General features: G+C 48.5%; 1 protein-coding gene across 1 annotated transcript in view; it reads right to left on the bottom strand.

Moving 5' to 3' along the window:
- Positions 1 to 26872, bottom strand: part of CFAP57 (cilia and flagella associated protein 57) — a 71579-nt gene that overhangs the window by 17727 nt on the left and 26980 nt on the right. Inside the window, exons 9-17 of the mRNA XM_055403161.2 lie at positions 22950 to 23162; positions 21460 to 21633; positions 18656 to 18817; positions 14850 to 15005; positions 13649 to 13742; positions 12848 to 13038; positions 8883 to 9056; positions 6812 to 6970; positions 4041 to 4184 (exon numbers count right to left, since the gene is read on the bottom strand). Of these exons, the coding sequence (XP_055259136.2) occupies positions 4041 to 4184; positions 6812 to 6970; positions 8883 to 9056; positions 12848 to 13038; positions 13649 to 13742; positions 14850 to 15005; positions 18656 to 18817; positions 21460 to 21633; positions 22950 to 23162 (1467 nt within the window). The remainder of the gene's footprint in view (positions 1 to 4040; positions 4185 to 6811; positions 6971 to 8882; positions 9057 to 12847; positions 13039 to 13648; positions 13743 to 14849; positions 15006 to 18655; positions 18818 to 21459; positions 21634 to 22949; positions 23163 to 26872) is intronic.

The raw sequence follows: 26872 nt of genomic DNA, 5'->3' as shown, positions 1-26872 counted from the left end.
GGTTTTTTCATGACCGGATGGAGTAGCCCCTTTACTCTAACCCAGCCCCTTTGGTCAGATTTCAAGGCTCCCCAGTCATGTTCTGGAGTACCAGCAAGCCTTAAGGAGCCGCATCCTGGACAGGGAGGGGTAACGTTTAGAAGAATGTCAGCCTAATTACTGGAAGCATTTTGTATGGACAGAGGAACCCTTTGACCCAACGCCTGGCATAAAGGTGGCACTCGGGAAATATTCATGTGAATGAACGCATGCACCGCAGATGTAGAAGGGCAAGGCAGAGCAAAAGCGAGGGAAGGGAGGGGGGCCTGGAACAACCTGGCTCTGGAAGAAGAATGATAAGATAAACATGCAATGTTTGCAGAGCTCTGCGGGGCCACCGGGTAGAGGACACACAGCAAGTGTGGTTATTTGCACAGCTAACCAAAGAATGTATCTGTTAGAAAGGACTGGCTGGCTGTCAAAGGCATAGGGGATACGGACCTGATTGAGAGGCAGTTTCTGTCTTCAAGAAGCCCTGGGTCTAGAGGGATTAGCGGGAAGTCAATGAGAAGGTCAGGTGGAGCAGGATAAGCATCGTCTGCAGTCAGGACAGAAAGAGCCCTGTGTGTGCACAGTGGAGGGGTGGGGGTGGCCCCCAGGGAAGGGATGCTCAGTAGGGTTTTATAGGAGGAAGAGGGTTTAGAGGGCAAGTCGGGAAGGAGAATGTCAGGCAGGGAGAACAGCCATGCACAGAAAGGACCAGAAGCATGGGAGTCTGGTGCATCTCTGCAGGCTGCGAGTGGTTCAGCCACCCTTGGACCTTGGAGGGGATGCATGTGAGGAAGGGGAAGAGGGGGCTGGACAGGTCAGCTGAGCTGGGTCATTCAGGACCCTAGGGCTGAGGCTCGAATGGTGAGAAGCTCAGACTCTCCTGGCCAGAAGTTTAAACTGGTCAGAAGCGTGGCCTTTATCCTGAGAGTTCAGGGAGCCGCTGACAGGTCTCACCCAAGGTGTGGCTTGACCTGATGTGCACCTTAGAAGGTTTGATGGCAAAAGCAAGACTGGAACCAGGCAGCCAGTCAGGGGGCTGCCACTGTGGCCCAGGCGAGAGGCTGCTGCCCCAGTCCAAGGAAATGGCCGCTGCAGGAGTGAAAGGGGACATTTCCCTGGTGGGCCAGTGGTTAAGAATCTGCCTTGCCATGCAAGGGACATGAGTTCAATCCCTAGTCAAGGAACTAAGATCCCACATGCCTCGGGGCAACTAAGCCCTTATGCCATAACTACTGAGCCTACACCCTGCAACTGAGACCCGACATAGCTGAATAAATAATACTTTATAAAAAGAGAGAGGGGCTTCTCCAAGGTCTATCTGAGTGCCTGTAGCTGGCTGTGCCTCTTTCTCTACAATCTTAAAGTCAGCAATGGCAGATTAGGTTGGAAAGGAAGTGATACGAGCAAAGCCTCAAACCACGCTGAGAAAAAAAAAAATCTAGTTCACAGAAAATTGTGAAATATGTTAAATTTGAGTCATTGGCTGGACAGCCAGGAGACTAGCTGGTATAGGGGAACAAGTAGTCCTGTTCCCGGTGGGGAAATTCCACCTACTCGTCATGTGTTACTCACCCAGTTCAGAGATTCTCAATGGGGTGGGGCGCTGGGGAGAGGCATCTTGCCTCCTCAGGGGACATGTGGCAAAACATCCAGAGGCATTTTTGGTGTCACATCTGGGGGAGGGGGAGGGGCAGGTTGCTACTGGCATCTTAGTGGGTAGAGACAAGGGATGCTGCTAAATATCCTACGAGGCACAGGATAGCCCCCCTCCCCACCAACAAAGACGTGGGCACCCCAGAGTGTAAACAGTCCTGAGGAGAACAAACCCCGCACTAGATGAAGAAATAAAAATGTATGAAGGAAAATAAGGTTCTGCAAACTCCTGCCCTAGGAAGGAGATAGTCATGACTCATCAAAGAGAAGCTGGAAAAGCATTTGGGGTGTGTGTGGGGAGTATTCTTCCACGCACAGAGGTCTCAGCTCTACAAAGGCGCCGAGGACTTGCAGTTTCCTTCTTGCAGGGAAGGGAACTTCCAGGGAGGGCTGCAGCAGGTGGGCCAAAGGTTTCTGACCCCCAGATGGAAGCCCCTGGGTCATGGGCCCCTGGGGAAGGAACTGGGCCCAGAGAGCAGCCCTGGCTGAGACTGGCACCTGTGGTGGGGCTGGAGGGGTCCTGTTTGACTCATTCCCAAAGTGAGGGGGGCATATTCCCTGCTGACGACCAAAGTCATGGTTGGTCCAGGAACTGAAGGGAAAGTGAACAATCTTTGAGGGGTGTGGCAGCGGAAGACAACTGACCCAACCTGAAATGCACTTAACAAACGCCAGATGGAGTAGGGGGAGAAGGGAGGCAGTGACAGTCTGGGGCCTGCGGCACCTCGACCTTCCAGGCAGGTGGGGCCCCTGCTCTTTCTTATCTGCTCAGGCTGCCATTCTTGGGCCCTGAGGTCATTCAAGAATGGCAGGAGGCCACCAGGAAGCCGCTCTGTGGCCAGCTGGGAACACTCTTCCTTATCCCAGAGGCCAGGGAGAAAGTAACCGTCACAAGGACAAGTCCTTTCTGGATGCATCAGCCCTGGACCGAGCACGCCATCTGGCCTCTTTTTTGGGCCTCCTGGACAAAAGGCCTTGCTTTCCTCCACCATAGCTATTGTGGAGCCGGTTCTAATGGGGCTATCGGCACATCCTGTACCTTTTACGTTTGGCTTTGCTCAGCACAGTTAGAGATGATGGGGAGCAGGAGGCTGTTTTGGATAGGATGGTCAGGGAAGGCCTTCTTGAAGAGGTGACACAGGAGCTGAGATGTGAAAAACTCAAAGCAGCCAGTTAGGTGATCATCATTCTGAGAGCCTTCCGGGCAGGGGGAACAGATTTGCAAAGGTCCCAGGATGGGAAAAACGTGGCTTGTCCTCGGAACTGTCAGAAAGCCTGCAGGCTAGAGCTGGAGAATGAGCCTGGAGATATGGCTGGAGGGACAGGTAGAGGTGGGATCATGCAGGGCCTCAGGGGCCTCGGTAGAGTTTGAATTTTATTCTAGGTGGGATGGGATACCACTGGGAGTTTGCTGTGGTATTGATGTAGGGACCAGACTGGAGGCTGGGGTCAAGTCCAGAAGAGAGAAGAGGGAGGTGTGGACTGGAGTGGTAGGTGGAAACAGAGGGCAAGGAGGGTTGGATTTGAAATATCATTTGGAAATCAGTCAGACAGGCATCAGTGATTTGGATACGGGGGTTAACAAGGGAAGACCTTAGAAGGCATCCAGAGTTCTGCCTTAAGCACCTTGGTGCCGCTGACTGAGAAGTGGGGGAACTGGACAAGGGGGATGTTAGGAGTTCAGTTTCAGATCAACCGTGGACCCCAGCCAGCTGCTCTCTGCCCAGCATGGGCAGACTTCCAGGTAAACGCTGCCATAAGGAAAGGCAGAGGGGCCAAAGGGGAACACTTGTACCCCACTGGACTCTCAGGAGCCCTCTCTTTTCTCTGCCTTCATCCTGTTTGCTTCCCAGAACACACACTTCATTTTGCCATTCTCTTGCTCAAGAGCCTCTGAGGATTTCCTACTCCTTGTCAGATGAAGTCCAAACACCGCCGCCTCACGTAGGGCCCCCACCAACATGGTTAGTCCTTGAAAAAAATGTTGAATCCAGAGGGATGTACTTTCTGGTGGACAAGCTGGTGGCTGAGTAGACATCGCCCCCTGGTGGCTGAAGCCTCAATGGCTGCGGTTTCCCTTTGAGGGCCCAGAATATGGGCACAGCGGGGAGTCAGGGGAGGAGCAGGGTTAAATCCCACCCAAGGGCCCCAGGGGAAGCCAAATCTCAAAGCATTTTGCTTCTGCACCACTGGACCCCTCCTTAGGCCTTCCCTTTGACTTCCGGTGAGGAGTGGAGGCTGGTGTGGACCTTGGGAGCAGAGAGAGGCTGTGAGGAGAGCGTGCTTTCATTCCCCCAGCCCCCACCCCAGCCAGGAATGGTCGGGACAAAGGCCAGGGTGTCCAGATGGCCTCTCACCTCTTGAATCTGTTCCTTCATCACCTTGATCTCATTCTCTCGAGGCTCTATTTGCTTCTTCAGCTCCTTTATTTTGTAGTCAAGCACAAACTTGAATTTCTCTAGTTCCTGATTTTTCTTTTTCAGATCATAGATTCGCTTCTCCTGTGGGTGAGAGCACGGAGGCATGAGACAGCTATCCGGAGGCCCTGGTATGGAATCCCTTTAGGCACAGAACACAAATCCTGTGACCTCCTGAGGGGACACAAAGGGGGGTGTCTCCCACCAGGGGCACCACTGACTCCCCAGCTTCTGTTCCAGACTTCAATCATTCACTCACCCATCCGGACAGGTTGTGGTCAACTGCATGGAAGAAGCTCACCTGGACAGCACCTCTCATCCCAAATGCTCTTCTACAATATGATCTTACACTTCTCCATCAGGAGGCAGGGTCTAATCCCTTCCCTTTGTGTCTGGCTGGATTTATGGTCTGCTTGTAACCCAAAGAATGCAGCTCAAGTGATGCAGTGTGGCTTCCCAGGCTACCTCGGAAAAGACCTAGCAGTTTCCACCTGGTTTTCTTGGAACACGTGCTCTGGGGGAGGCCACCTGTTATGTCAAACGTCCCACCACTCTGAGACCTATAGGCTGGACAGCATGTTTGGTGCTCTGTCAACAGTCCCAGCTAAGCCCAGCATTCCAGCCATGCTGGAAAAGAGGCTGGATAGGGGGCTGAAGAAGCCACATTGGCTGTTGGTCTTCAAGCCCACCACTGCTGGAGTCACCCAACTGAGGTCCCACTAGGACCCAGACATTGAGGACAAGCCATCCCATTGTGCCCTGTCCAGATTCTAGACCCACAAATCTTCAAGTATAATAAAACAGTTGTTTTTCACCACTAAGTCTTGGGGCAATGTGTTGCAAGGCAATGACAACTGGAGTGTAGATCTATCTGTTATTTACTGAACAGAGATCTTTTGTCAAGGTTACAAATGCCAAATAGAAATATGCCACAGTCCCTACCCTTAAGAGGAAACATACTAGCTGGGAAAGCAGACGTGCCAACAAGTGTAAACCTACACTGTGACAGGTGTTGTTGAAGAGGCTGGCACACGGAAGGCATGGTGTGTACTGAGGGTGCTGAAAAGAACCCGCATGAGCTAGGGCGGTGGTAGATGCGGGCAGTGAGAAACGAGGCTGGTGGGGAAGAGGGGAGAAAGGCGAGGGTCTAAATAGTTGAGAATTTATCCAGGAGGCCAGAAGCTGGTTAGCTATCGCCCTCAGGTCAAATCTGACCTTCTGCCTATTTTCATCAAGTTTTATTGGAACAGAGCCAAGCCCATTCACTGATGTCTATGACTGATTTTATGCTACTGGAGCAGAACTGAGCAACTGTGGCAGAGACCCACACTGCCTGCAAAGACAAAAATATTTACTACCTTGCCCTTCACAGAAGAAAAAGGTTGCTGACCCTTGCCACATGCAGTTGAGTGCTGCGAAAGAATTTAAAGTGGGAGACTGAAATGATTACAGAGTGTGGAGGCAGGGAGCCTGGATGGGAAGTGGGATGGAAGGCTGTTAGACCCGTTAGGCTGGTGCAATTTTCTAGAGGTCTTAACCTCTTTCTTGTCAAAACCCCCCTTTAAGTGGGGGCGGGGGACAAAAAAAATCAGTAGATTGGGGGTCAATATATACATACTACTATACGTAAAATAGCTAACTAGTAAGGACCTACTTATAGCACAGGGAACTCTACTCAGTACTCTGTAATGACCTATATGTGAAAAGAATCTAAAAAAGAGTGGGTATATACATATGGGTAACTGATTCACTTTGCTGCACATGTGAAACTAACACATTGTACATCAACTATACACCAATAAAAATTAATAAAAAAACACTTTAAGAATCTGCAGAGAGCTTTGGCTCCTACCTAAAAAAATGCCCAGATATAAACGCAAATGCTCACTTGCAGAAATGACATGCAGGCACTGCCTCATTGTGTCTTTGTCAGACCCGCTGAGCACCCCATTCACAGGTGAGAAAACAAGACCTGGATCAGTTGCCTGAGGCTGTCATGTGGCCAGTGGAAAAGGCTGCCCAGGAACCCAGCTCACTAGGTGGAAACCCAGGTTCTCAACCACACCCGAGTTGCATCCAACTAAGGCAACAATGGCAAAGGGGATGAGAGGAGGGCGAGGAGCCTGGATTTGCTCAGGAGGAGGAGGAGGTGAGATTTTGGATACGGAGCTGGTGGACCTCACAACAGGTGATGTGTCTGTCTTGCTGTTTTGTGAGAAAGCTATCCAGAAAAGTGATTTCACTTTCTGCGGTCCCCAGTGGTTACAGGGCTCCCCGCAGGGGAGTTCCTCTCTGATCAGGGGGACCACACCGGCGATGCGGTGGGTGAGCTGCCCCCAGTCCAAGGGATGGTCACCCTGGGATGCCTGGCACAGAGGTGAGCTGGGGCCTGGCAGTCAGCACTCAGGTTCTTACCACAAGTCTGTCACCTATAAACTGTTACCACGCTGGGTGAGACACTTAACCCTGGGAACCAGTTTCCTGAGCTTCCTGAGCTATACAACTGGGTTGCTCGTGGTCCCTGGCGTTTTGGGGGGAACTGAATGGATGAATTTACGGCACTTAGGCCCGTGCCACCCACACAGTAGGCACTTCACTGACAGCTCATCCCCCACTGCGGTCAAAAGGCAGGGAGTCTGTCTAGAGCTTTGCCCTCATGGCCTGGGTCCAGCTAGGCTGGAGTTGAGGGGGGACAGAGGATGTGCCTTTACCTTATCTTGAATCGTCTCGTCTCTCTCCTGGATCTCCCGCTTGAGGCCCATGATGTCCTTCTCCAGGGACTTGATGACCCCTTGCAGCTTCACCTGCTCCCCCTTCAGGAGCTCAATGTCGTTGGTTCGCTCTTCAATCTCCTTCTGCAGGCCGCTGAACTAGGGGAACAAAGGGCAACAGCAGAGAACACCAGAGCCTGTGAGCTCACCTCCATTCCTCCCACTGCCTGTAGATTTTAGGAGCTCCTCAGCGGAATTTGGGATTTTCAGGAGTTTCCCAGGACAAAGGGGCAACGAGCCTTCTGTCCAAGAAGACCCGGTCCCATCCCCTTATGTGAGGAAGACTGTCTGCCGTTAGAGCCTCCAGAAACCAGTTCCCCTGGTGGATCCAGAGTTTTCCATGACTGCACTGACCTTGAAAGGTTGGACTCCATGATCCATCAAGGTCACAGAGACTAGGTCCTAAGCGATGAGCCATCTTAGTCACATCCAAGAAGGGGAGGCACGACTGCTCCTGGGTTGACTGAGTGAGTGAAGTGGCTCCGTCGTGTCCGACTCTTTGCGACCCCGTGGACTGAAGCCCGCCAGGCTCCTCCGTCCATGGGATTCTCCAGGCAAGAATACTGGAGTGGGTTGCCATTTCCTCCTCCAGGGGATCTTCCCGACCCAGGGATCGAACCCGGGTCACCTGCATTGGAGGCAGATGCTTTAACCTCTGAGCCACCAGGGAAGCCCAAGCAGTGTGATTTCTAATAGGAAAGAATGTGAACTTGCTTTGCATTTGGCTTCTTTAGAACTGTGGTGTTGGAGAAGACTTTTGAGAGTCCCATGGACTGTGAGGAGATCAAACTGCTGCTGCTGCTGCTAAGTCACTTCAGTCGTGTCCGACTCTGTGTGACCCCATAGACGGCAGCCCACCAGGCTCCCCCGTCCCTGGGATTCTCCAGGCAAGAACACTGGAGTGGGTTGCCATTTGCTTCTCCAATGTGTGAAAGTGAAAAGTGAAAGTGAAGTCGCTCAGTCATGTCTGACTCATAGCAACCCCATGGACTGCAGCCTACCAGGCTCCTCCGTCCATGGGATATTCTAGGCAAGAGTACTGGAGTGGCTTGCCATTGCCTTCTCCGGGAGATCAAACTAGTCAATCCTAAAGAAAGTCAACCCTGAATATTCATTGGAAGGATTGATGCTGAAGCTGAAGCTCCAATACTTTGGCCACCTGATGCAAAGAGCTGACTCATTGGAAAAGACCCTGATGCTGGCAAAGACTGAAGACAGAAGAAGGGGATGACAGAGGATGAGATGGTTCGATGGCATCACCGACTCAACGGACAGGAGTTTGGGCAAACTCTGGGAGACAGTGAAGGACAGGGAAGCCTGGCGTGCTGCAGTCCATGGGGTCGAAAAGAGTCAGACATGATTGACCAACTGAACAACAACAAATGCTTAAAGTTTGGGGCGGGGATCGGCAATTCTGTAAAGATCCGTGAACTGAATGCCTCCTTGCCTGGCCGTCAGTGACTACAAACATCTCCCCCACCTTGTAAACTAAGTACCCTCTACTCCCAATCCTTCTCCCACCCACCGTGTCCGACCAGGAGCAGCCCTGACTCCCTACACTGAGAGCCTGAGGACACCTCCAGTCGCAGACTTTATCTCACCTCCAAAGACCTCATTTCCACTTTAAAGGTTTAACTCGGAAAACTCTAAATCCCACTTGCCAATAAAGGAAAGCTCAAAGGGTTCACCAGTGTCAAGGTGAACCTCCCTGTCTCCTGTAAACAGGAGAGAGGAGGACGAGCCCCAGTGGTTACCCCATCAGATGGTGTGGTAAGGATCTGTCTGCCTGTCTGTGCAGGGGGAACCTTCACACTGGCCGGCGCTGCTTTCCAAACCCACTTGCTGGAGATGAGGACATTCAGGTGGGAATTCTGCCAGTCTCCCCCGTCACCGGCTCCTTCCCTGGGCAGAGCCACTGTTAGCTGACTCCGTGTCCATCCACCCGCCCCATGCTTTCTCTGCAGTGTGGTCCAGGCCTGTCCCCCACGCCTCTCAGAAACCAGCCCGATACCTTCTTCCTCATGATGCCTGTTTCTCCTTTGAGTCTCAGGTTTGCTTCCTTTTCTTCCCGAAGCTTTTTCTCATATTTGGTCTTGATGTCTTGGATCTCACGGTCCTCATCTTCTTCAATCTGCTTCTTGGTCTCTTCAAACTCCCGTAGCTGCTGCCTGACATCCTCCTGTGCCTGGCATGGAGAGAAGAAGAGTGTGAGCCCAGGGAGGTGGGGACAGGCGGCACCTTGGAGCTCGGAGGGCCCAGGGCAAGGTGAGCATTGAAGGCTATCACGGGGATGAGAGACCGAGTGTTAGCACAGAAATGGAAAACAAGGCCATGGGCCCCTCGGCCCTTCCACTTTCTTCCTGTCCTGTCTGTCCCTCTCTCCCCACCAGATCAGGCCTCACGCTCCATCGCTTTGATCACTGTCCCATCAGAACATCCGCCATTCCACCTCTGGCTTTCTTCACACTGACACCAGCCCCCCACCCCTATCTTCCTTTCACTAAACTTGTGATACTTACAACTTTATATTTATTTCTGGAATTACTTGATTGTCTTTCCCATTAGATGTAAGTTCCCTGAGGGTAAAAACCTAGCCTATCATGCCTACCATGAGTTCCCAGCATACAATGCACACTGGCACACAGCAGGTACTCAATAAATATTGAATGAATGAGTGGCTCTTTGATTTCTACCCTTCCCTAATCCAGCCAGTACCACCCTTTTCACCTCTTGAATGCATCTACTTCTCTATGCTTCTGCCACTGCCCAGCCCCCATTCTCTCTTGCCTGGACTGTTTTCAGTCTTCGAGTGGGCTTCCTGCCTCTGGTCATGCTTCCTTCCAGTCTGAGCTCATCCTCCAGTCGAGGGGAGCTTTCTAAACCACGCACCTGGTCATGCTACCCCTAACTTGAAAGCCTTCTCTGGCTCACCCTTGTCCTCAGGGTAGAGTCCGGACTCTTGAACCCGGTCCACAGACTCTCAGGAGGCAGGCCTGGCTCACCTCTCCAGCCTCAGCCATCACTCCCACCCTGAGCTCTTGCCAGTGTGAACTAACTGCAGTTCCCCCATTGTGCACGGTCCTTGGCTACAGGACCTTGGTAATCACTGTACCTCTGGTTCTAGCCTCTTCCCGTGGCTTTCTCTGACTCTTCCTCCAGCTCTTGGTTGAATTATCATTTCCTGTGTGAAGCCTGTATATCCCCCATCACATAATGTTTGATGATGATGTTTGACATGGAGGCTCCATGATGGCAGGGCCGCATCTCTGTCTGCCGCAGTGAATACCCAGCACAGTATATGGTATAGAGTTGGTATTGAATGAGTACAAGCCTAGAGCTCAGATGCTGGGAGAACTAGCTCTGCCTGGTGGAGCATGGGGAGTGACTAGTGTAGGACCCCTCCTTGATCACTGCTGCCTGGGGGTGGACACTGTAGATCTCAGCAGAATCAGTGGCTTTCTTCTGATTCGGACCCTGGCATTCTCCCAGGTTGCATATACCATCTCTTGACCAAGTGTTTTGGAGATTGAGAGAGGCAGGTGGTTTTAAAACAGCTCAACGACCTCCTGACAAAGGCTTCTCTTTGCTAGACTCTTGCTGGATGGAAGTCTGGCCAGTGGACTCCATCTGTAACCTAGAGGGGCCCACAAGCCCCTGCTCTTGATCTAAGAGATGTTGCTAAAAAATAGAAGAATCCCAGTCAGCTTAGTAAGATGACATTTGGGAGGCATCTCTCTAGGAAAGTTCTGAGTTGAAATCCTGCTGACTCAAAAGAAGAAAAGCCTTGTCATCACCATGAGAGGTCTGGGGAGGAAGGCTGGCCTCTCACTACTCTGGGAGGATCCATTCACCCTAAAAGCAGAGCCCAGGAGACTGAGATGTTGTTGTATAAGCCACACGGACAAAAGGGGTCTGGAGGCCTTGAGAACACAGAGGGATGCTTAGCCCTGTAAAAGGGGAGGAGGGTGAGGGGTTAGGGGAAATTTGTCAAGGAGTTGGCTCTTGTCCTGAGTCCCTGGGGGCGCACACCCGCAGCCAAGTGAAGGATCATCATCCTGAGCAGGAGCTCAGAGGTTGGTGCAGAAGAATTCTGGAGGCTCCACGTCATTGGATGTGGGGAGCTGGATGGGGCAACTGGAAATGAGGCTGGGCAGGTAGGCAGGGCAGCCAGGGAGCATTGCTCACACTGGAGAACTGGAATCAGGTGGGCTCAGGTGGTGGTGGAATTCTCTTGGCTCTCACTCTGCTATCTGCGCTCAGCCTCTGCCAAGTCTGTTGGGCCTCCACCCTCTACTTCCTACGGAGTCCACCCCCGCTGCCTGGGCAGTGTCCCAGTTCACTGAGGACTTCTGGATGCCGATTCAGCATCTTCCCTGCCATCATCAGGGTGGTTACAGAGGACCCTAGGACGTTTCCTGGTGCTGTGACCCTTATCTTCGTGCACCCACTCTCAGGCCCACCCCCTGGAACGGTGCCACCTCTGAGTCTTAAAATACAGGCCCTGCTCTCTGAGCACCGGTGGCTTCCCTGTTGGATCCCAGGTATGCCACCCTGGCTCTCAACCTCACCACGTTCCCTGGCCTGGGCTTGAGTCATCCACTGTCTCTTGGTTCCTTACTGACTCTCTGGCCTGGACCCAGTGGCTAGTTCCCAGCCAACTGAGTTTTACGAGGCCAAACTGCAGCCACTGAGTTTTATGAGGACAAACTTTTCACCACTTGGTGAAGTCCCAGCTCTGGGTCAGGGCTGCTCTGTGCCTTCCGTGCTCACACGTTTACTTGCAGAGCCCTGCTGTGGAAAAGCACACAGCATAGTGGGTGACTACAGCCAGAATTAGCCTCAGGCAGCTAGGCCTTCAGCGACAGACCTGCCCATCCTCTTCTTGGTCATTCCCTTCAAAAATCACTCCATATGGGGACTTCCCTGGTGGTCCAGTGATTAAGAATGTGCCTTCCAAAGTGGGTTCGATCCCTGGTTGGGGAACTAAGATCCTATATGCCATGGGGCAACTAAGGCCATGACCATAATGAAGACCCAGAGCAGCCAAAAAAAAACAACAAAAAACAAAAACCCAAAATACCACTCCACACCTTCATGACTCTCCTGCCCCCTCACTCTCAGAACACCATCTGCCAGAATTTTGTGCCAAAAAGGAGACCATCTGGCTTCTCTCAATGTTCTCATCATCTCAGGAAACGAGATATTGCGGCAACCCCATCTGCTGGAACGTTCTATGACTTTGCTCTCCCTGGATGCTCTCTCTTAACCTCCTGCATTTCCCTGTCTCCTGGTTAATCCCAGCTTCCATGCCTCCAGGATCTCTGTAGCTCCTGCCAGCCTTTCCTGACCTTGCAGGCCAGGGGCAGGGGATGTGGGGGGTGGGTGGGGGGTTAGGAGGTGGAGGGGGGAGGTGCTCTGTGTCTGCGTCCCCCACTGTCCCGTCTACATTTGGATGAACATTAGTCTGTGTGACCCCCTCTCTCACCCAACCGAGAACCTGGCCCCACATTTCACTTTGCTTGACCACCCAGCACTTATGCTGGTAAACCTGTAAGACAGGTCTGTTTGTGAAGGGATGATTTCATCTTGTGAGACATAAGAAGCTACGAAGTGTTTCAGGCAACCACCTTCCCCATGGTTCAGGTACCTTGTTCGTCTCCAGGTTCTACAGGCTTCTGCTAGAAAACTCTCCCCGGTGAAGATACAGTTAGAAGAGAACAATGGGGATGAACTTAGTCTAGCCAAGGAACTTCGGTCTGAAAAGCTGAGCACCTCCCTACTCAGGGAGGCCCCTTGCTGCCAGGGACACAAACATAGAAACAGCACAAAGCAAGGCCACGAAACACACTCAGGAAGGAAGGTGGGGAAGGAAAAGGAGGTCAAGCGAGGCTCCCCACTGCTCTCAGGGCTGTTCCTGGGCCAGGGCTGCAGGATGGCACTGTGAACGGGAGGCGAATCTTGGCTTCCTGTGAGTACCTCTTCCAGGAGGGTGGTTTTCTCCTGCAGTTTGGCCTCATAAAACTCAGTCAGCTCCTCCAGGGCCTGGCTCTTGGTCTCATCGTTATCCCGAAGCTGCTTCTCGTACTCCTCCTGCATCCTCTGGGACTTGAGCTGCAACTCCTGGTACTTCTCATATTCCAGAAGCAACTTTTGGTTGTTGCAACATTCTGGAGAGAAGCAAGGAAGGTTACTTCAGGAGGGACGGTAGCACCCACCCCGGGGACACTCAGGAGCCTTGACTGCTTTTCCGTTCCCTTCCAGGGCCAGCCAGAGCCTCTGCTTCGACAGGCCAGGTTCAAATGCACACCCAGCTTCCTTACAGGGCCCCCATGCTATCGTCTTATAAGGCAACCGGATTCCCTCCCTTCGATGTTAGGCAGAAAGGTTTCCAGGAAAGTGCAGAGGGATGTTTGTGGGTCCAGGGCCAAGAAAAATGTCCTGACTATGCAAAACAGGTACCAGTACCCCCATCTTATGGAAGAGTAAATTGAGGCTGGGGGAGGTTAGGTGACTCCCTAGAGCACCAGCAAGTCAGGGTGAGTCTGGGACCCGATGCAGCCTATTAGGTTCCAAACCCACACTTTTTTTTTTTTTTTTTATCTCCTACTGGCATGCAGTAGGTATTTAACCTGTGTTTAAAGAATGAGTAAACACACAGGAATAAAAACCACAGTGAGCTCCAGGGGATAAAGGCAGGCTGTTTACAGACAGGGGCTGAATCCAGAGGGCTGTCGGACTTTGTCTCCAACCAACTGCCCTCTGCCCAGGTGGCCTCACCTAGGTCCTGCAGTTCCCGGCTCTGTTTGTCCAGGAGGTCGTCCATACGTTCGCGATGGAGTACATCCTGCTTTTCTTTTTCAGTTTTTAAAACCTAAGACACAGAGTTAAATATTATCATTTCTACATGTCTGCTGAAAGCACCACTGTGAGAAGCACCAATTGTATAAGTAACAGCCTCCTTCACTCACAAACATTTCCCAAGCCCTTACTTTGCACCAAGCACTGTTCTATGACAATAGTCAAGCTATCATTTTTATCTGTATTATAGTCTGCTCTGAAAGTTCTATATTATCTCTATACAGATCCCTCCTATGAAATGGATCTTGTCAATCATGAGTTCAGTTTTGGACAGGCACCAAATGGATTTTTGAGTGGAAAAGGTAAGGATTGCTTTGACTCCTCTGTTGTTAGCACATCATTCTAAAAGGAAATCCTTGGATATGTTAATGTGTCAGCTTCTAAGAATGTGTTTTCTTTAATGGAGCAGGAAAGCTCCTTGCAGGCAGGGGAGGGACCTAACTTTGTACTCTGTGTACAGAGGGCACTGATGTTTGTTGATTAAAAGAATGAAATACTAAAATTAACTGTCAGGGTATTTTTAGACCCATAGAGATAACATAAAAGAACCAAATATCACTTGAGCAAAAAACTGGCAGTGTTGGAAGAAGGGCCAGGCGGGTTTGTACGTAACAGAGAAATCACTCCAGGAGAATCTTGGACCAATGTTAATGACAGGAAGGTCATTTAGACTAATGTTACTTAACTTACTGACAATCTGGAGATCAATATTCTGTAAGCTTTCTCTTTCCATACTTGATTTTTCTTGTTACTTTTCATTTTGCTATTAAGTAAGTTTCTCTCGATCAGAAAGGTAATATATTCTCCTGGTGGAGAATTTGGAAATTATAGAAAAGCATAAAGAACTGAATTCAAACTATCCACAATCTCAGCTTCCAGAGATGGTCACATCATTACCTATTTTCTTAAAAACTGTTCTAAGTGTACCTATTTTACCTCATTAGTAGCATTTACCATAAAGAGTTTTTTATATTCTGCTTTTTTCTCTTTTTCCACTGAGCACTTTGCTGTAAGCATTTCTGATGTTATCAACATTATCATATGTCTTATTGTTTGAGCAAGTGCCAGTTGTCTTGCGTGAATAGGAAATTTCTTATTTGTGGCTGTTGATTCAACAGACCTGGTTTTTTGTTTTCAAGGACTCCATTTCCTGGAGGAACTTGTCTGTTAGCTCCTTAATCTTCTCAGAATAGTTCATATCCTTTAGTCGAAGCTGATACTCATTCTCCATTTTTAATTCTTCCACACGAGTCTTCAGCTCCAACATAACCTGAGCCTTTGGGAGGAGGACACAGAATCAAGAACATTCACAGTGCGGCTGAATCGGACTATTTAAACCCGTGGCCTTGAGCTCTCTGGGACCTGCAGCTCTGCTCAGAGCATCTGTCATCTTTCCACATAAAACACAGATCAGACACCTGGAGACATATGAGCTTCTTCCTCTATCTCCAAAACACCTATTCAGTGTGGAGCTCCACTGAGCGGCAGGCATTATGCTAATAACTCACATCTCTTCTGCAAATATGCTTAAATGTCACCTGCTCAGTCAGGTCTACATGGACCTGATTTAATCCTGCTTCCTTCCCCTGGCTATTCCCATTCTCAGCACTCTGACTCCCCACCCCTTACTCTACTCCACTTTTCATTATCTCCTTAGATCTTGGCACTATTAAATGTTATGTATTATTTTATTGCCTTTTGTCTTCACCCCCCACTAGAATTCAATCTCCAAGAAGGCTGAGATCTTTGTTGGTTTTGTACACTGAGGTATTTCAGGTACCTAGAATGGTGCTGAACACACAGTAGGCACTCAAAAAGTATTTGCTGAATCAGGATTCCTGCCTCCGTGGAACTTACAGCTTACTGAATCAGTCAGGTAGACATATCATCACCAACTGTGAGAAGTGCCCAAAGCCAGGCAGTGTGCCCCCAGGCTGGGTTAGAGAAGGACTGAGGGCAGATGCATTAGTTGAGGGGCCCTGCACAGTCCTGGTGGGGGATGGTGAGGGCCTGACCAGAGGTCGAGGAACAGAGCAGAGTGGAAAGATTTCGGAGAGGTTTTAGGGAATGGTACCTGATGTGGTGAAGATGAGTGAGAGGACTGTGGGTGAAGTTCACCTCCCCTGACCGGACCATTCCCTGAGGGTTGCCCTGGCCTGGCTTGCTTCCCTGCATTATCCTGGGAGCCCAGCACAGGACCGGCAACGGAGTCAGCACCAAATAAACCTTATCAGATGAACATGTGGCCCCGGGGGTCCGGGGACGAGTGCGATACATTTATTGGCCGGAACCACCGGTCTGACACGCTGCACTGGAAGCACCTGCTCATCCTCCTGCCTCTGTCCTTCTCCACGTGGCTGCGGCAGAGAAGTCTCTCCAGATGCAAGTCTATCAAGTCATTGCCTAACTCAGATCATCACTGGGGCCTTAGGAACCATCTCCAAAGTCTAAAACCTGCCATAAAAGCCCCCTTACCGTCTCTCTCTGCTTCACCTCCAACCTTTCTCTCCAGCACCCCTCCACTCCAGCCCCACTAGCTAGGGGCATCCTCCTCAGAGCACCCTCCCTCACCCGTCTGCACACGTTCTCGTCCTAGAGGCTCTGTTCAAGGCTCCCTTCCTCAGACACCAGTCTGCCTGGGTCAGGGTCCCTTCCCTGTGCTCCACAGCACCGTTTCCTTCATAACGCTCACTACACATTTGATTCCCTTTAAGAATTTTACCTAGGGAATCCCCTGGCTGTCTAGTGACTAGGACTCCACGCTTTCACTGCCAAGGGTGTGGGTGCAATTGCTGGCTGGATAACTAAGTTCCTGCAAGCCATGTGGCAGGGCCAAAATAAATAAATGAATAAAATTTTACCCACACCTTCTCCCGTGATATAAGCTCCAGGACTGCCTATGTCTTTCATTTCTGTAATCCCAGATCTGGCACAGTGTCTGGTACATGGCAGATCCCTCTGCAAGTACTAGTTGGATGCATGAATAAATGAATGATTAAGGGGCTGGGTGAATCACACAGTTACATAGAATGTCATAAAGAGTGTAAAGAAAAAGAGAGAGTTGGGGATTCTGGGCAATGTGACTTAAGGCCAGGTGAAGGAAGGGCCAGGAAAGTTGCTGGGGAGGAACAGTCAGTGGCTTACAGGCAATGATAAGAGTGTGGGCGCATGGAGCCCAAGAAACAAGGGAATTTCAAGAAGTGAGGGGAACACACACTAGTCACTTCCAGCTGGCAGCAGCGCTGTCAGGCCTAGCTGGGGGCGGGGGTCAGGAGGCAGCCCAGACACCTCCGGCGTCGGTGCAGCCTGGTGTGTCCTGTTTGGCGTCTTCCTCTCCCCTCTGGGAAGAAGAGAGAAAAGGGAGAAGGAGGAGGAGGAGGAGACACATGTTCCTGCCTGCAGGAGGTTAGACCCCAACTGTCGCAGGCTCTCCCTCAGCCTTTCCTCCCACTTCCCTTTCCTGCAGAAAGTTCCAGGGAGCTCTCGGAGTGATCTCCGAGAATCGCCAGGGGACTATCATCCTACTAAGGGGCCCTTTTGGCATGGCAGTCCCGCTGCTTTCACTTGTCTCTGTCCCTTGCGTGACTGTGAGTTTCCTGATCACGGGGCCCGGCCTGTCTTTCCACACATGCAACCCCAGTGACCAGCAAACAGCAGGTACTCAGTGAATGCACATTAAACTCTGGATGAATGCCAGTGAGTGCCAGCTGTGCATGCTCTGTACGCCCTGAGAGAATACCACCCACTGGGCTTCCTCGGGGGGCATAGGGCTCAGAGCGCTCCAAACACATGTGATTGGACTGTTGGCTGCATCAGCAGGAGGAAAGGTCCTCTGAGGTCATGGTGCTGGAAGTGGGCTGTGGATGGAGTCTGGATTGGTGCTCTGGGCCCACTCCTAACTGTAAGAGCTCTATGTGTAAGAGCACTACGGACATGCCACTCAACTTCTCCAAAGTATTTCCTGAAACATGGGGGAAAACAATAGTATCTTCTCCAGTCGGGAGATTTAAATGAGAAAATACTTATAAAGTAATTAGCACAGTGCTTGACTTGTGGCAAACCTAAAAAAAAGTTGCTGTTGTTTTGTCATTAAGCCGTGTCCAACTCTTTTGCAATTCCATGGACTATAGCCCACCAGGCTCCTCTGTCCATTGAATTTCTCAAAGGCCAGAATATTGGAGTGGGTGCCATTTCCTCCTCCAGGGGATCTTCCTGATCCAGGGATCAAACTTGTGATTCCTGCATTAGTAGGCGGCTTCTTTACCACTGAGCCACCAGGAAAGCCCCCCCAAAAAGGATGGTTACTGGATATTATTACTTTTATTGTTTAATTATTGAAAGCAGTGGATTTCAGGGCTGTTTTATAAATACTTTTTTTTTTTTTTTAAAAAGAAGGTTCCAGATACCAGCTGTTATTTAAGTTTCACAGATAAAACTGGAATATTCAATGTGCTACATTAATTTTGTAAGTATTTATTGATTCCCACATGCCTGGCATGTGCTGGAAACTGTTGGTCATTAAAGAGAATTATGTCACAGTTCCTGCTTTCAAGGCGAAGGCAATGGCAACCCACTCTAGTGTTCTTGCCTGGAGAATCCCAGGGATGGGGGAGCCTGGTGTCTCTCGTCTATGGGGTCGCACAGAGTCAGACATGACTGAAGCGACTGAGCAGCAGCAGCACCTGCTTTCAAAGAGTAGGGGAGGAGAGCTAGCTCACAGGCTGAGAGTACAGCTCAGTGTAAGTCGGTGACCACATGGCAGAAGCACAGGTGGGGTGGGAAGGACACAGGATGCAATGGTGGTGGTGGGGGTCTGCCGGGCACAGGTGAAGACAGGCTGGGGAGGGGCTCTATGCTGGTCCCAGGACACTGGACGCAGCCTGACAGGCAATTTCCCTGTTGCTCTTTGTCAGATCCTATTCTTACCTTCTCTTCCATGTCTGTCTTGGTAACGAGCACCTCTTCAGCAAAGCCCACCTCCCTCTCTCGCTTGATTCCCCGACCATCCTTATCAAAGACCTTCCAGGTGAACAGGCAGCCATCCTCGGCAACACTCAGCAGGAACTGGTCGTCAAAGGTGAGAGACATCTGAGGAGAAGGAGCATGGTGAGAGGCTTTCTCGGGCCGTGGAGACCAGGACTGAGGCAGTGCTTGTGCAAGATCCCCACCCCACGCAAGCCTGGGCACAGCCTCCCAGGGAGGAAGATCTGATCTTAGAAAAGAGTGAGGCAGGAACCCTCCCGTGCTTCTGGGAATGAATGAAAAGATAAGGCTATGTATATGTTCTCTGTGGATTTGGAATCTTCAGTCAATTATTAGGTACACGAAAGAATCAATAGTTAAAAAAACACACAATAATCTAATTAGGAAGTGGGCAAAAGATACAGAGACATCTCATTGGAGAAGTAATACAGATGGCAAATAAGCACATGAAAAGATATTCAACATTATTAGTTATTAAGGAAATGAAAATGAAGACTGTGATGAGATGTCACTATATACCTATTAGAACAGCTAAAATAAAGAAAAATACTGATAATACAAAACGCTGGCAATGATGCAGAGAAACTTGATCTTTTGTGTGATGCTGAAAGGAATAGAAAACAGCTTGGCAGTTTCTTGAAAAACTAAATAAACATACTTGCAATATATGATTCAGCAAGAGTATTCCTGGGCAATTACCCCAGAGAAATGAACTTATGTTAACATAAAAGCCAGTACGGGATTGTTCATAGCAGTTTTATTTGTAGCAGCCCAAAACCTATGGGGAAAAGTCAAATATCTTACAAGGGGTAGACAGCTAAACAAATCACGACGTACCCTTACCATGGAATTCTACTCAGAGAAAACAGAATAAAGTATTGACATATGAAAAAACTGACATGGAGATCAAAGGTATTATGCTGAGTGAAAAAAAATCTCCTCTCAAATGGTCATATACTGTATGATTGTGTGTTAGTCGCTTGGTCGTGTCTGACTCTTTGTGACCCCATGGACTGTAGCCTGCCAGGCTCCTCTGTCCATGGAATTCTCCAGGCAAGAATACTGGAGTGGGTCGCCATTTCCTTCTCCAGGTACTGTATGATTATTTTCCACTTCTAAAACTTTGACATCTTGATAATTTCATATATATACTGTATGATTATTTACATAAAATTATCAAGATGTCAAAGTTATAGAAGTGGAAAATAAATCAGCGGTTGCCGAAGACTAGGCATGGTGGTGGGGCTCTGATGGGGGCGGGAGGGAGTTCTTTGTGGTGCTGGAATAGTTCTGTGTCTTGCGTGCAGCGGTGGTTACACACATCTGTATATGAGAAAAAATGACATAGGACCCCACCTTGGTACCACTGTCAGTTTTCTGGTTTGACACTGTACATCAGATGGGACTATTGAGGGAAACTAAGTGAAGAGCGCCTGGGACCTTGATGTCTTTTAGATTTCTTGTGAATCTATAGTTACTTCAAAATAAAAAAATGAAAACTGAAGTATCAACTATGGAAACTCTCTTCTCACAATCACCAAAATGTGTCAAGAACTTTAAAAATGGCCATTCTCTTCCCCTCAGGATTCATTCTCTGTCTAGACATTTAGCCTTAGGAAACAATCAGAGATGCTCATAGGAATCTACAGATAAGGATATCCAAGAGCTCATGGGATAACTGAAATGCCCAGCTGCAAGAGATGAGTTAAATAAGTTATGATCCATCATTGTGATAGGATATTTGAATAGCTACTAAAATCATGCTTTTGAGGAATATTTATTTAATCATATAAAAAAATGCCTATAATAGCACAAATTTTAAAAAAGCTGCCAACAAAAGAGTACATACAATACAATCTATTTACAGCATATGCACAAAAATGTAGAAGAAAATGCATCAGTATATTAATGATGATGCTATTAGGATTTTCATTCCTAAAATAAACATATCTTGCTTTTATAATCAGAAAAGTAAACATCCACAAAATTTAGTGGTTCTAAAGCAAAGTGGGGAGATATGTAATAGTAATTTACTTTGGACCCAAGACTCAGGTTCAGTACAGGAATGTTCCGGTTTATAATGAAAAAATCCTTTCCTAATAAGGATGTGTCTGCAGGCAAGTCAATTTAAAGTTTGGGACTTAATGAAAAACCTCAGGGGCTGGTATTGTTCAATTGGAGTTAAGAGAGGGAGGTGGGAGAGAGAACACATTTCCCAGGGCCTGTTCTTCAGGATCCCATTGGAAACATGGACACTGCTTTTTCACAAGGGGGGATGGAAGGACAATTTACAAATGTGTGCTCACGTTACTGCCCCTGGGAAGGGATGGGGGCTCATCTCCCAGGCTGTCTCCTTTTAGTTCAGAGCAACTCTGTGGAGGACAGCTGTGAGCCATTAGCAGCTGGGACATGAGGGTGCTGGCCTGTAGAGGACAGCTGAGCGGGGCCCTACAGCATCTCTCAAATGGCCCATATTATTATGCAAAATAATATGATGAACAACCTTGTACATAAATCTTCAGGGGCACCTCTGACCACTTCCTAGGACAAATTCCTAGGAGTAGTTCAAACAAAGAGTATTAAGAACCAGTAAGTGTTTACTGAACACTTGGCTGGATTAATAAATAAGGGGAGAGAAAAGATGCTGGGAGGGAGAAGGGATGAAGCAGGTACGCAGCGGGCAGGACCAGGTGGATCTCTCGAGAGCGGAATCTGGTACTGAACCCCAGGGAAATGGTCCCCCTCACCTTGGTGACAGGACCTGCATGGGCCTGGTACTCATTGAATTCTTTCTGCAGAGGGAGCGGGTACTTCATCGCACGGATGGTTCCCACCGAGGTGCCCACAAACATCATGCGCCCGGAGTGGGAGATGACGATGGCTGTGTAGGCAACGTCAAATGCTGACATCTCTCGAATCACCTGAAACACAGCCAGCTTTGTTCAGGGTGAGGGGCGGAACCATGTCCCCAGTGTCCCCAGGTCATTCTCCTCCTTGCTTTTAAGAGCAACATTAGGGCAACTTCCGGATTTAAAAATGTGTGTCTTCCATCCCTTTTAGCATCTGGCATAGTGTCTGGCACGTAAAAGGGCACATACTAAATATTTCTTGGTGGCTTAACTGATGAGTAAGCAGTTCTAGGAGTTAGGAATAACACTAAGGAAACGTTAATAAGATACCCAGAAGCGTTCTACTGCTTTTACGGGTTGTAACTCATTTAACCCTCACAAAAGCCCCTTAAGGTAGTTACTGTCATCCCTATTTTAAAGATGATGAAACAGAGCCACAGAGATGCTAGGTAAGTCACCTCAGCTCACCCACCTACACTCAGGCTCCCGAGAGTATGCTCTCAGCTGCTGTTCTATCACGTATCTCAAACTAATAATGGGATGTGGATCATAAATTTATTCAGCAAATAGTTAATGTCCATTATAGGAACAAAACGACCCTCTCAGGGAATTCATTCCTTCCTTCACTCTTTAGTCCCCTCGTCCACCCATCCATCCACCTATCCGTCCGTCCACCCTACTGTCCATCAACCCACCCACCCACCTAGCCACCAATTATTTACTGGGTGTTTTCTGTGGGCCATGCATCGTGCTACCTAGTAGGGATACCAAGAGATGTGAACCATGGCCCTCCCTGAAGAAGCTTTGTTCTGGTGCAGCACCGTGGAAACCACCACACTGGGGGCTACCTGGGGGCATACTGGAGAGACACCCTCCTCTCTGTTGGGCTCGTGCAGGAGGACACTGCTCCTTTTCCAGGAACTGTCCTTGCCGAGCTCTTCTTTCCTCCCTTAACTATTTGGGAGCCGAGGTGCATCATTTTAAAATTTCAGAGTTTGGGGATTTCCAAAAAATTATGGAGGCAAGCTTAGGTGATAGCAATAACTACGGTTCTGTTTTTAGCCCATGGAAGTAGGTGCAAATCAAGGGTTAGAGCGCCATTTAGAGATGCTGCTGACCTCCTTCCCCGGAGGGTGAGAGAGAGAGAAGTTACAGTCAGCAAGCAAAGGAAGAATGGAAAAGGGCCCCACAACTTAAATGAGTCAGGTGGGCACTGGGCAGGAAATTCCAGGAGTAACAATTACTGAGCTGATCCTCTAGGGATGAGGAGGCAGGTGTTCTCCCAAGAAGGGCCCTGTTCTCAGAGAGCCCCTTTCTGCTGTAAACACAGGAAGCTGTCTTCTGCAGATCAAGGCAGCAGCCCAGAGGAGGGACAGGGCCAGACTCACTGAGGAATCTGCAATCTCCTTGAGGGTCTGGTCTGACCCAACAGCAAAGATGATTTTGCCGTCAGGAGAGATGGTGACGCAGTTGTAGCTGCAGGACTTGAGCACACATTCTGTCTCTCTCTTCCCTGTGGACAGACTCCATTCGTACACAGCACCATCTGTGCCACAAGAAATCAGCTTGCTGTCATCTGTGTTCCACACAACCGAACGAATCTACAGAGGATGAAGACGTGCCCAGTTGGGAGTGTGTATGTACACTCACACACACACACATACACACTCATACACACACACACACACACACACACCCCTCTCAAGGAGAGGAGGAGAACCCCTTACGTGATTCACTACGCTGAAGCAGAGTGTCCTTTCCTGGTACACACCCGTCAGTAAACACAAATTATAGCTTCGTAGGAAAGTTAGCATTCTATTTCCTCAGACGTTTGCAAAATACTGAAGATGAAATATTCTCATTTGTTTCACTTTATGAATGTAAAGACTGAATCATAATAATTCCTATAATGATGCAATCAATCATTGCTGTTTTACAAAAGTTTTTTTATTTTGAAATAATTATACATATATATTTTATATATATATATTCAAAGGGAGTTGCAAAAATTGCATAGAGAGGGTACTTCCAAATGGCAGAGTAAGAACCTCAGCTGGCCTATCCCTTACATAATAGGTAACTTAAAAATCATAAAAACAGTTATTTAGGGACTTTCTTGGTAGTCCTAAGAATCCACGCTTTCACTATAGGGGGTGCAGGTTTGATCCTTGGTTGGGGAACTAAGATCCTGCATGCCTCATGGTATGGCCAAAAAGTTTATAAAAACAGTTATTTAAAGTCTCTGGCAATTGTCTTAAGGGCATATAGAAAATGCAGTAACATTCACTCAAGAGAATCTACTCAGTCTCAGGAGGAACAGGGACTGCGGGATATAAGCGCTGATCTGCTCCTTTACCCTCGTCATCCTCAAACACTTCATTCCAGTGTACTCTGGGCAGCTACAGCCAAAAGGTGGGGCTCCCTCTCTCCCCTAGATCTTACTCATTGGCTATGGTTTCATCCTGGGAAACCTGCCGGCATTTCTTATCCCCACCCAGAAGCTCTATTTCCAGGCAAGTGTGGCCAAGAGGACCTCGTCTCCCTTCCCCTAGCCAGTCCCCACCTGCTGGTGGAAGCTCTACTCCAAGTGCAGAAGCATGAGAATACTAGCACCCCAGTCGCCCCTGCCCCGGTTAACTCAATGGGTGGGGGTTCTACATCATGAGGGGAGAGCTGAAGAGATGAGGGATCCCATCCCCAGAGTAGGGAGGTCACTCTTGGGAAAGAAAGTCGCTACCCCTCACCCTCAGCTCTGGTGCAATGGAGCAGAACTTCTTCCCAGGGGGACATTGGTCATAAGACAATGAGCTCCACAGCTCTGCTGGAGGAGACTGACTTATTTGGAACAGAGCATGGAGAATTTCATCCTACGGGCATCATCTAAATCGGCAGAGATCTAGGTGGAGGGCAGTTAAGAGAAGGCTGGAAACTCCCTGATAGAAGCAAAATGGCAGAGAGTAAGAGAATTATAACAGGAAGAACAAGGGGAGGAGACAGACGAGAGAGCCCTTCCGGGATGAGAGACAGCTGTGGGGATCAGGAAGCCTGATGTATGTGCTACGCTGCACACACGCAGGAGAAATCAGGGCAGGATATGGGGACACTTGAAAGCATCTCCTCTGCTGTGCAAAAACCCACTGACGCAGGATGGAGGCCTCACAGGCACGAAGGGTTTAAACACAACACGTGACCAACACTAACTGAACAATAAGCTTCTGACCCAGGGGCATTACCCAGGAAGTCAGCCTTAGAAATAACATCATGCTTACGCCTGGCAGCCTGGAAGGTGGTGAGCATGGCTGAGGCTGCACCCTCTCAGGTATAGTCAGAGAGGGAAGCTCGAAACTACTAGTTTCTGGCTAAACATGCAGCAAAAGCATAAACTCCATGAACTGTGACAGGAAAATCACAGTTTTCTGTTTTCTAAACAAAAATCCAACAGTAAAGGGTGAAAATATAACTGGGGAAGGGGCCTTAAGCATAATCTGTGACAAATTAAGTGGCTAAGGTCAACCCAGGGACCAGCCCTAGGTAACCAGGCTAAAAGATCAAGAAAGAAAAACATCCGAGCAGCGACGTCTGAGGCTGCCCACTGCAGGAGAAAAAATGACTTCTCAGAATTAGTTTACCAAGTCACTGAACAAAACTACCAAATAAAAACAACATTCTAGCTTTTCCCCTTTTCTATATTTGTAACTCCCTTCTCCAATAGAGCGACTGGCTCCCATAATCTCTAATACATTAGTATCTCCAACACATTTTCTCAATCTCCTTCTAAGTAGCCAACCTCCTGACCAACTGGACATCTTTTTGGGTGTTCCCATGACTCCAGTCCTGCCAGCCACATCCTTAGCCATATCTTAGCCTGAGCACTACCTTTTAAATTACATCTTTTGATTGTTTGTCACTATTATGTAAAAATGGACTTAAATATAATCAGTTCATTTCCAACAATACTCCCAGATTCACGAATTTTAATAGTTTATCTGCAAATTCTCTAAATTTTCTATAAACTCAGTTATGCTGTCCATGGTAATAGCTTTATTTCTTCCTTTCCAACCTTCATGCCTCTTATTTTGCTATGGTCTGAATGTTTCTGTCTCTCATCAGCCCCACCTCAATTCATATGTTGAAATCCTGACATCCAAAGGTGATGGTATTAGGAAGTGGGGCCTTTGGGAAGTGATTAGGTCCTGAGTTCTCCCCTCATGAATGGGATGAGTGCTCTTAGGAAAGGCCCCTGAGTGCTAGCTCGCTCCTTCCACCATGTGAGGCTACAGTAAGTCTGAAACCAGGAAGAGGGCCCTCTTCTGATCGTGCTGGCACTTTGATCTTGGACTCCCCACCCTCCAAACTGTGAGGAAAAATTTCTGCTCTTCATAAGCCATCCAGTCTGGGCTATTTTGTTATGGCAGCCCCATGGACTAATGTTGGGCTTCCCTGGTGTCTCAGATGGTAAAGAATCTACCTGTAACATGGGAGACCTGGGTTTGATCCCTGGGTTGGGAAGATCCTCTGGAGGAGGGCATGGCAATCCACTCCAGTATTCTTGCCTGGAGAATTCCTATGGGCAGATGAGCCTGGCAGGCTACAGTCAATAAGGTCGCAAAGAGTTGGACATGACTGAGCAGTCGACTGAGCACCATACATGGACTAATGTATATTTCCATTTCGTACCTTATTGCACTGGATAGAACTCAGTACAAGGCTAACAGAAGGCATCATGTTTTGTTCTCTTTCACAATTTCATAATCAAGTGTGCTGATTGTTGTAGGCTTTTAAAATAAATGTCTTATATAAGATTTTTTTATAATAACGTACATTCCCCATTATTTTAAGTGCTTTTAAAATCTGTTATTGATACACTGTTAATGTTATTGATATACTGTTAATGTTATTGATTTATTATATTTGGATTTATAGAGATAAGCATATGCTTTTTAATCCTTACTATATTAACGTGTATACACTAATGATTTCAAAATCTAAAACAACATTGTATTCCTAGAATGAATCAACATAGTCATGTTGTATTATCCTTTTAACATATTGCTGGATTGGTTTGATGATAATTTATTTAGGACATCTTTATGTTCGTTTACACAAAAGACTGGATTACCATTTTCCTTTCTTGTGATGTCTTTGATAGGTTTTGGTATCACAACTATGCTGGCCTCCTAGAACAGTGTTGGAAGTATTTACTTTTTTTAAAAAAATTCTCTAGAAGCGTTCCCCCCGCCCCTCAAGATTAGTGTCATGCTTTCCTTAAAATTCGATATACTTCTCCGGTGACAGTTTTCCTGTCAGGTTT

The sequence above is a fragment of the Moschus berezovskii genome, chromosome 4, assembly GCF_049115385.1.
Source record: "Moschus berezovskii isolate FMDL1 chromosome 4, NW_MosBer_1.0, whole genome shotgun sequence".
NCBI classification, from domain to species: domain Eukaryota; kingdom Metazoa; phylum Chordata; class Mammalia; order Artiodactyla; family Moschidae; genus Moschus; species Moschus berezovskii.
This window is presented reverse-complemented; position numbering and strand designations above follow the sequence as displayed.